At 41.2% G+C, this 11,180-nt stretch overlaps 1 protein-coding gene across 4 annotated transcripts in view; it reads right to left on the bottom strand.

Annotated features, from left to right (window-relative positions):
• Nucleotides 1-4,370: 4,370 nt before the first annotated feature.
• LOC135224465 (uncharacterized) overlaps nt 4,371-11,180 on the bottom strand; it is a 29,681-nt gene continuing 22,871 nt past the window's right edge. For all 4 annotated transcript variants that reach the window (XM_064263467.1, XM_064263465.1, XM_064263466.1 and 1 more), the window contains exon 3: nt 4,371-5,519. In XM_064263467.1, coding sequence (XP_064119537.1) covers nt 4,843-5,519 — 677 coding nt within the window. In that variant the 3' untranslated portion in view covers nt 4,371-4,842. The remainder of the gene's footprint in view (nt 5,520-11,180) is intronic.

Here is an 11,180-nt window from a genome sequence, read left to right on the forward strand (position 1 = left end):
TGCGCCCAGACGTCTGCGAAACTCAGCAGTCTGGCACCTACTGCAGTCTGGAGGACACTCGTACTACTTCTTGGCTCTGATCGAACGAGAGAAGGTCCTTCCTCTTCTAGGAGGTCTTGTTCCTCTGGAGGAAGAAGTGCGGGAAGAAGGGCCTCCTCGAAAGGGCTCTTGCTTGATCGACGTTTCCTTCTTCGCCTTAGGCTGAAAGGAAGCCTTTGGAATTCTCGCTGAACGAGCCAACATATCTTGCGTCGCCTTAGCAGAAAGAGCGTTGGAAATGTCGTTGATGATCTTCTTGGGGAAGAGTTGCTGGGAAAGATGAGCGTATAACAACGACGATCTCTGTGCATGCAACACCGCCTTGGTTAAAAAGGAGCAGAAAACTGCCCTCTTCTTAACAACTCCTACCCCGAAAAGCGAAGCTATCTCTCCAGAACCGTCTCTCACTGCCTTGTCCATGCAAGACAGTACTGAATGTAAATCCTCCGGAGATAGAGAGTCTTGATCCCTCGTCTTCTTAGCCAAGACTCCTAGGGTCCAGTCGAGGAAGTTAAACACTTCCAGAACCCTGAACATTCCCTTCAGGTGGTCGAGTTCGCTCATTCCCCACGTCGTCTTAGCAGAATTAAGTGCTGAACGACGCGCGGAATCCACCAACGAAGAGAAGTCCGAGTCTGCAGAAGCTGGAAGAGTCAAACCCAAAGGCTCCCCCGACTCGTACCAGAACCCCATCTTTCCGGTAAGCTTGGAAGGTGGGAAGGAAAAAACGGTCTTCCCCTTCTCCTCCTTAGAGACCAACCAATCGTCGAAGCTCTTGAGCGCTTTCTTCATTGACACCGTAGGTTTCATCTAAACCACCGACGACGTCTTCGTAGTTTTAGCTGTTGAAAATAAGGAAGGGGGAGACGGAGGAGCAACCGCCGAAAGAGACTCTCCAAATTCTTGTAAGAGGAGTTCAGTCAATCTCTTGTAACAGGAACCTGAAGAATCCTTTGGAAGATCTTCCTCGGAAGCACCATGTCCTTCTTCCGAAGAAAGACGTTTGGAAGATCGGCTGTCTATAGGAGAGCTTTTCCTAGGAGAGCGCCTACTGGGAGAGCGCCTGCTGGGAGAGCGCCTCCTGTGAGAGCGCCTGCTGGGAGAGCGCCTGCTGGGAGAGCGCCTACTGGGAGAGCGCCTGCTGGGAGAGCGCCTACTGGGAGAGCGCCTGTTGGAAGAGCGCCTGCTAGAGGAGGCGCGTCTGTCAAAATCCTTGTCAGAGACAACTGAAGGGCTCCTAGTATGAGGAGAGCGCCTATCAGGAACCTTACTCCTGCTAGGCTCTAGGCGCCTGTCAAGTTCTAAGCGCTTGTCAGGCCCTTGGTGCTTGTCCAATCCAAAGCGCTTGTCAGGCTCTTGGCGCCTGTCACAAGGCGAAAAGTCTTCCGAAGAAGAGCGTCTGTCAGACGCAAATCGTTTGCGAGGTACTGAGCGCCTATCTGATCGAGTGTGCTCGCAAGGAGGAGATAGTCTAGTCTGTCTCTTGCTAGGCTCTTTGCGCCTACTATCTTCTCTGAGTCTGACAGATGGTGAACGAATCTCAGGCGAAGAAACAAAATCCGGAGAAAAGCGCCTACTAGTCTCCGTGCGCCTGTGCAGAGGAGAGCAGCTTCCAGGCGAAGAGCGCCTACTGCGATCCTAGACAGAACAAGAATCCTGGTACTTGTCAAACTCTTGACGCTTGCAAGAAGAGGAGCGAGTCTTCGGAGAGCGATGTCTATCCTCCCTAAAACTAGGAGAGCGGAGTTCCGGAGAAGAACGCCTGTCAAGATCCTTACGTCTGCTGGCGTGAGAGGAGCGCCTGAGTCTCTCTTTAATGAAAGAGGCTCTGCTGCGAGGCTCTTGCACTCTTCCTGCATTAGGCGAAAAATCCGCAGAATCCTTCTTTGACTTCTTCACCGGTAGAGAGATGTCCTTCCGACGGTGAGAACTCCCTGCTAAAGAGTTGGCTAAAGCAGAAATCTGCGCCTGTAGGCCGGCCAAGATGCACGCTGGCGATCTCTCAAACTCTTTGGTAGGAGTAGAAGCCCGAGCGCGGAAAGGAGAAGAGGATCCTTGAGATCTCCTGGTTCTCTTACGCTCGATCTCTGGTTCTTCTGAGAAGGATTTGGGGCTGGAAGGAAGGGCGCAAGGTTCCTTCCAAGCTCTCTTGAGAGGGCGAGACGACTCCGAAGCGCTCCATCTAAGCTTAGGAGAAGGAGACGAAGAAGACGAGAAGCAGTGTCTTAACACTTCCTTCTTGGCTCTATCCAAGGCAGCCTGGGAACGAGCAACAGGATCTGCCGAGGGGACGCCTGACCGGTGGGGGTTCTCCCTAACCTTCCTGCGGCTTTCGACTTTCCTCCTCCGCTGAGTCTGGGAGTCTGGAAGAGGTCTAGGCCTAGAAGCGTTAGTGAGCCGGTCAGACGCACCCTCCACTGCACTAGGGGCACTGCACTTATCACTTGCACTGTCACTCTTACCTTTATAAGAGCTACTTTGCCTCTCATTACTAACTTACTGCTTCTCCAAACACGAATCTTCGGGTTCAAAGCTGGGAGCAGGGGCTGAAACAGGAGAAGGAACTACGTCTACTATCGGGTTCTCAACATCAAGTTCGCTAACATGAGACCTACTTGAACTCCTGGAAGAAGCCTTACGCGCTCTATCCTTCTCTAACTTTCTTAAATAGGAAGAAAGAGACTTCCATCCGTCCTCATCCAACCTTTCACACACTTGACAAGGGTTAACGAAAGAACATTCATTCCCTCTACAGTTCATACACACACTGTGAGGGTCTACAGACGCTTTAGGAAGCCTCACCTTACATTCACTCTTCGAACATACTCTAAACATAGATTTCTTAAGTTCAGAATCAGCCATTATGAGAAAAAAGCAAAGAACAATCCAAAAAACGATCCAAAATAGTGTATGCCAAGCCAACGAACAAATGGTACATCACCAAATTAGTCAATCCAAGAATCGTCGGCGACGAGAATAAATCCACTATCGAGAGGACTTAACAACAGGTGCTGTTAAGCTGGCGATAGAGAAAAATCTGGCTGGAAAGGGGGATTGGTTCTTACACCTGCCACCCAGCGACGGGTAAGGTAGATCACCTGACCTACCTGTAGCGTGTGCCGCGAGTTTTGAATTTTCTGTCGTGACGTCAGAGTCGCAAGCTATGTATATATCTGGCAGGGAAGTTCATGTACAAAAACATCAAATTTCTTTTCAAATTTAGACTCGAGGATGGCAATGGTGTCAGGAGAAACTCCACGGGAAGTTGGAAAGGGAGTTACAGGTGCAGGAGTAGGAGGATTCAAGATTGGAGACATAATAAGAGAAGAAGGGATAGGAGCAGGTGCTTTGATAGAAGAAGCAGAAGAAGCTATACTAGTCTTACTTTCAGCTCTGTGAGTCGCTTTCCTCTTCCTATCCTTAATTACCTTCCCCGAGTGAGAAACAAAAACTTTCCACTGTTGTTCATTCCAATCCTTGCATTCATCACAAGTAGACTCTCTAGAGCACTCTCAACCCCTACACTTAATGTACTTAGTGTGCAAATCATATATTGGTTTAACTAACTTAGTTTTGCACCCTCCGGCGCAAAACGTAACTCCTGAAGGACTAGAGTCCGACATGATGGTAAAGCCACAAAATTGCATTAAAGAAATTCAGTTAACTAGCTTCAATCCCACAAAACACGAAGTTGAATACTTCACCGATATTGGTAAGATATACTTCCCAACAAATGAAAATGTCTGCACCGACCACCGATGTTCACCATAAGCCGGCAGAGAACGAATTGATGTTACCTAGCCAGTTGTACCTGTAGCTCCCACGAGTGGAGGGAGATGACGCCACCTACATCAGCGATGGCGGCGCCACCACGGAAGTTTTGAATCTTTTGTCTGCCATTCGTAGGGAACCTACAGCTGTATAATTGTTTGTTAAGACACTGCAATAAAAAACAGAAACTATAACCATGTAATTACTGGGTAAGTTGCATAATTAAAATTACAACTTACAAATTTCATGCTTTTGACATCACTTACTAAGGACCTTCCTTTGCAAACTACAGGTTTATAAGTGGAATCTGAGTCTTCTTTCTAAGCCTACTTTATGGTATTCATTGGAATAAACCACATCAGTGTTCCTGAAAGTTAATCCAGAATCTGACTGAGCTGACATCCTTGCATTACTTACTTACATAACCTTTCCTTATGGCAACCTCATCAGATTACTCCTTGTTACTTTACTCACGTTCTTCCCAGGCAGATATTTAGCTTCAACATCAAGCCAATTTTCCTATAAATCACTGAGGTTGGAAATTGAAATAAAAAGCAATCTAAAAATATCACATTAAATTATCCAAATACAACATGCTTCTACTACAAGTAAAACTACTACTTAATTCAACAAGAACAGTAGTATATTACCAGTAGGGCAGCAAGCTACTAGTTTTTTCTCATTCAACACTGACCTCAAAAGCAAAAGCAATTAAAGCCTTGGATGAAACTATACTCTGAGTGATATCTTGGCACATATTTCACTGAGAACTTTATCTTCATTGTAACATTCAATTCCATGATTCTAGTCGATAAATGTTTCTATGAGATTAATAATTTCTATGAATATTAATGACCTTTACAGTAGATATAAGTTCGATGTCACAATTCACAATCTACAAAAAAAATTAAGTGTAGAACTGTACTAACTATTAAAAAATACATTGGTTGTGTTTTGGAAATTAATACTGTAACCATTACATACTTGCAAATTTAAATTAAAGTAAATGTTTATGACTAGCATCTATAGTTTTCAGTTAAGCTGGTCACCAATAGTGGGACCTGTACTTCCATGAGTATTCACATCCATTAAATTTTGCATAAAATTATTGGTTTCCTCAGCTGCATTCTGTTTCATCAACATATCATTATGGGCACTGACTAACTTCTTCAAAAGTGCCTCTGCCTTCTGAATTTGTCTTCTCTTACGTACTCTCTCTCTATTTTTCTGCCTTTCAATGATTTTCTCCTCTTCAGTCATGTTTAGCCTTTTTAATCGCATCCTTTCTCTATTCTTTTCTCTAATCAAAATTGCTTTTTCCTCTTCACTATCCAAGCAATCACTTCTCTTTTTACACCTCGACCCTCTGGTGTCCATTCTCCTCATTTGGGTATTTTCCCTATTTTTTAAGCGAACCAAAAGACAGTCATCCTCTGACATCATCATTCTCCTCCTCTTTGTTCTTTCTCTGTCTTTCTCTCTAAGTGACTGCAGTTGTTCAGGAGTCAAACTGTTTCTGTATTTTCTTGCTCGCTCTTTAGCCATTAACCTTCTCCTGGCAAGCCTTTCACTTTCACATTCATCGCTGTCTAGTAGATAACCTCTTTCCATCATCCTTTTTCGATGCTCGGGCAAAGCAGACCCAATTTCCTCTAGGTTCACTTCCTCCATCAAGTAATGTGTATTATACCAACTGGCAGTTGCTATACCTGAAAGAAAAGGTAATGATTATAACATACTAAAAGGCTTTAATAGTGTAATAAGTCTTAAATAAAATCAAATACCTGTATGAAAGATATAATCGGGACATATAAACCAAATTACCATCATTACAAACGTGGGAAAAGATGGAAACATCAGTACCTACTGACAAGTCTCATTTAATTTTGATTCAAAGAATGAATCAACTGGGATTGAAGAAAATTGCCATATATCAAAGCATGGTATGGTTTTATTAAAATTGCTCATAAATTATTGTTACTATATTAGCATACCCACAGTATAAAAAATTACTAATATTTACCATAGGGGGTTAGGTACCACAATCCATGCAATTACGGAAAATCCACAAAATATTGGAACACCACCCCCCTTCCAAAAATGCTTCTATGTAACTGCCTATTTCAAGCCAATCAGCATCGAGGAAAGGTGATACCCTACTGTGTTACTGGCTCCTTCCAGCCAATAGCTGTTGTCATGTAGGGAGATAGAACTGAATACGTACATACCTTAAACTAAAAAAAAATGCTTATAATTGGTTATTTTAAATATTTCAAAAAAAAAAAAAAAAAAAAAAACAAAAAATATATATATAATATTTTATATTTCATATATAATATATATATATATATATATATATATATATACATACTATATATATATATATATATATATATATATATATATATATATATATATATATATATATATATATATATATATACATATATATATATATATATATATATATATATATATATATATATATATATATATATAGAGAGAGAGAGAGAGAGAGGAGAGAGAGTGTGAACTGAGTACATAACTTAAATTAAAAATCTTATAACTTAACTTCTTATTTTACAAGGCGTTCCAAGGATTAGGATGTCTCAAAGACTTATTAGTCCACCTGAGGAGACATTGTGTTCTCACTTATCTCTTGGAGCAGGTTTTACTGTTCATTCAGTGTCCTAATGATTTTGTCTAGCTTTCTTTTAAACTCTTCCATTGTTGCTGTTTACAACTTCTGGTACCAGTTTACTCCATGTCACATATCTTGAATGTAAAGAAGTTCCCACAATGGGATGTGTTGTATCTCTTCAGTTCTAGTATCCATTCATTATTTCTTGTCTGGTTTTCGTTTAACGTAAATAGTTACCGTCTACTTTTGTTATGCCCTTCAGTATTTTAAATGTTTCCATTCAGGCTCTCTAGTTGTCTTTGGTGACCTATTTGCCTGATGGATGTAATTAACTTTGTGGCTCTTGCTTGTACCCCTTCTAATCTACTTATGTTCTTTCTTAGTGTTAGTGACCAAAATTGTACTGCATATTCAAGATGAGGTGTAACTATTGTCTAACTATTGCTGTGTAGAGCTGCAGCATCATTTCCTTGTTTCTGTATTTGAACTGCCTTTTCATGTACCTCACTAGTTTCTGTGCCTTCTTTTCAGCTTTTAATTTCTCTGCACTGTTTTGTGGATTTTAAGCCCTTGGTAATAATAACTCCAAGGTTCTCTTCTTGTTCTACACTATTTATGTCATTCCTAAGCAGCATGTAGTTGTCATTCCTAAGCAGCATGTAGTTGGCATAAGGGTTGTTTGTTCCAATTTGTAACATTTTACACTTATCCAAGTTAAAAGGCATTTGCCATCTTTTTGACCAGGCTCCTATTTTCTTTAGATCATTTCTCAAACTGTCAACTGTATCTGGGTCTGCTGCATTTACACCTAGTTTGGTGTCATCTGCAAAGTTGGCTATCCTGCTAGTGAAGCTTACATAAATGTCATTAATGTATATAAAAAACAAGAGGGGCCCAAGGACAGAACTCTGAGGAACTCCACTTGTCACATCTGCCCATTCTGATTTTTCCCATTTATTATGATTCTCTGTTTTCTATAAGTTAGCCAGTCTTCGATCCAGTCTGTTATTTCTCCTACAATTCCTGAAGCTCTAACTTTTGGCATCAGTTTCTTGTGTGGAACTTTGTAAAAGGCCTTTTGGAAATCTGAGTAGAGTATATCTACTGTTCTACTACTGTTGTAAATACCAAGCATGTTATGAAAAAACTCCAAGAGGTTTGATTGGCAAGATCTGTTTTGTTTGAAACGGTGTTGGCTGTTTAACAGTAAGTTGTTTCTATCAGTGTGATCCACAATTTGATCTGCGATTATGGACTCGAAAGTCTTACAAATGACAGATGTTAACAGATTGGTCTGTAATTTGGTGGCTCTTCTCTTTGACCTTTTTTGTAAACCGGGAGAAAATCACCTAGTTTCCATCCTTTCGGTGCCTTTCGTTGTTCTGAACTTTTTTTGTAGAGTTTATATAGGTGAGGAATTATCTCCCCTTTTAGCTCTTTAATTTCTCTTGAATGAATCCCATCTGGGCCAGGAGATTTGAACTTGTCGAGTTTGTCTACTTTGTTTTAAATGAGCTCTTCTGTAAATATTATTTCGCAACAGTTCTGCCCCTTCATATTTAATAGCAGGTTTAGGTATTGAGGTAGTCTTCAATTGTGGAAACACTAGTAAAAAACTTATCCAATAACTGCTTTTTCCAAGTCTGAGTTCACCAGGTTTCCTCTATTGTCCCTTATGGGACCTATGCTATTTTTTACTGGTTTCCTACTATTACCATAAGCAAAGAATTCTTTTGGGTTTTCCTTACAAACTGATGCAACTTTCTTATCCTTATTTATCTTTGCATTTTTACTAATTTGTCCACAATTCTACAAAGTTATTTATGCTTGCTTGTTTCCTCTGGTGTTGGGTATGGGTTCATTGATTTGAGCAATCTGTCTCTTTCTCTTATTTCATTTTCAATTTCTCTGTTGAACCACTTAGGCTGAGGGTTCCCATTTGTTAGTGTATTTGCCTTAATGGTATATATATCTATAGCAATTTTGTGTATTCCTCTAGAAAGGCTTCCCAAAATTTATCTATGCCTGTGTTCTTGTCATACTCTAGATTTTTAATATAGAACTTTAGCTTTTTTAGGTCTTGTCAACGGTAGTCTAATCTCATTACATGAAGTCCCTGATTATTGGTGGACTTGGTTAATGATGATCCTGCTTAATGGGGCTTTTTTAGTGCCATACAATCAGCGATTTATGGTGCCATAATAGGCCGGCCAAGTTTTGGGTATCGGCGCCATAAGGTAATGATAATAGAGTTATGGTGCCTTAACATACCTAAGGCTGGGTATTCACGCACAGGTTTACCTGTCAGTCCACCCACAACCGTTCAACAGATGAGCGTCCACACGTAAAGAGTAGAACTGTCAGTTGGACAGTCAATCGAGGTCATTGCCCTCATTTCTCGCCTAGCCATGGCAACAACTATATGGCAGCAATGGAAACTCCGCTGGGGATAAGGAGTTGGAGCTACATAGACTAGTTGCTGCTATGGCAATTCACTTCAAACTCGGATGGAAGCAAAAAGGCGTAGAGTATGGTCTAAATATTGCCTATTAAAGATATCTATTATCATACGATATAAAATGAATAAGGTTAAATTAGACATGGGATTTGATTCACTTATGAAATGGACCATGAAGCCTACTTTCATAAAAAGGAAAGACACTGGCCTAGGTCTATACAAAATTGTATTTATCACATAGAAATAGTTTTTATTTATTATGTGATTTGCACTCAACCACGATAAAGCAACGGTCTAAAAAAGCGCCGCAGAGTCTAACAATGAAATTAATTAGGCCTACACATAGTTTATTCATATTCTGGTCAGAGTGGCTGGGATCCTTCCCAGGCAAAAGCCAGCGGTGAACTGTCATAAAATCGTTGGTTACCCCTCCACATGTGCGATCACCTGTCAGGAGGTCGAAAGAAATTTAGGTAATTCCATCAGTTCATCAGTTTTGGTGAGTGGACTGACTCCGCCCACAAACTGTCGTCCATACGTACGTTTTAACATTGGTTTCAATGAACTCACAGGGAGACTGACAGATAAACCTGTGTGTAAAAACCCGGCCTAACAGAGACGCCATTAACTGGTTATCAGTGCCATTAACCGAAACTTGGAGCCACATGCGCCATAAATCGCCGAGTTTCGTTTAATGGCGGTTTTCGCTTATCAGTTCCCTGCCGAGAACAGAACTCCCGCACATAACCGGGGACTGCCTGTAATATCTTCTTCTCTTTTCTTAAGTTGAATATTAATTTGAAATGTAATAATTTTGTGTCGCTTTTGCCTAGATTTGCATGTACTGAAAGTTTCAGACACTAGGTTATCTTCTGTTGATAGGACCATGTCTAGTAAGTAGTTTCCTCTACAGGCAATCCCAGGTTATCAGCGGGGGTTCCGTTCCCAGGGGTGTTCCGATAAGTGAAAACTGCCTACCCAAAACTCAGTGATTTATGGCGCCATAATGGGGCTTATGGCACACCATAAGAACACTTATGGCACTAATAACTGTTATAGCGCCTTAAATCACAGATTTTATGGCGCTAGACAAGCACCATTAAACCTGATCACTGACAACCAAGTCCACCGATAACCTTGGACAGCCTGTAGTAGGTTTGTCAACCCATTGGTGAAAAAATTAATTTTTTACAAAATCTACAAGTCTCTTTCCTTCTAAGTTTGATGCTGAGGTCATCATGTGCAGTGTACTGCTGCATTAAAATATCACAATTTTTAAAAAAAATTTGTGTTTTTCCTATCTATACAAACCTAAGGTCCTTTGCAATAGGAATTACTTACAGCATAGGCTGGCATATGACTGTTAAATTCTTGAACAAGGGGAATAGGCAGTAACTACCTCTGGTAGGTACCTGCCTGCCCACATGTAAAAACTCCTCTTTGCTTTTCGGCCCAGGTTTCAGATTGAAGGGTGACATGAGGTGGGCATTAAAGTAAAGGACCTCAGGTTTGTATACTTAAGAAATGTACAATTTACTCAAAAAAACTGTGATTTGTTCCAACACGCTATACAAACCCTTGGGCCTTTACATTAGGAAGACTCACTGATTGGTGGGAGGAATGTGAGAAAGCCTCTAGAAATGACTGGAGTTCAGCATAACTGGGCTATTCCTCCTGGTCATAAGAGCAAGAGGGAGTGCACTGCCTCTGACAACTTGATCGGAATATAGGAGCTGCAGGATCAAGAGTCAGACTTCTGGGCCTTTTCGAAATGAGTGAGGAATCATAAGTCATCCGAAAAAGGACTGGGAAGAATATTTTGAGTTGGAGACATTAATGCAAAGTTCTGGGAAGGGTTTGCAATATTGCCAGTCTCCTTCCACCCATTGCTAGAGGAAGAAGCAGAATTGCTATGATTCTGATAAGAAAAATAGAAAGGAAACTCAAAGTGTAAGCTTACTGCATCAAACACCCAACCAGCAAGTGTAAGTTCAAGTTCTATCCTCAACCTGAAGGAAGAGAATCAGAAGGACACGGAGGGGAAGGTGGAGAGGCGAGCCACTCTCGCATCCTTCTTACCACTAGAACCGCACACCATAAGTGAGATGCAACGTGTCCTCTTAAAGGAGCTAGGTAAGCAAACACAACTTTTGAGCATCTACCACCAGTCCAAGGAAAAGAGGTTCCAAAGACCTGTGGGCAGACCCAAAGGAAGTAAGATGTGGTTGTAAAGAGGCCACATCTATTTTCTGGTCCAACATAATCTTCAGA

This window comes from Macrobrachium nipponense, chromosome 12 (genome assembly GCF_015104395.2).
Source record: "Macrobrachium nipponense isolate FS-2020 chromosome 12, ASM1510439v2, whole genome shotgun sequence".
Classification (NCBI taxonomy): Eukaryota; Metazoa; Arthropoda; class Malacostraca; order Decapoda; family Palaemonidae; genus Macrobrachium; species Macrobrachium nipponense.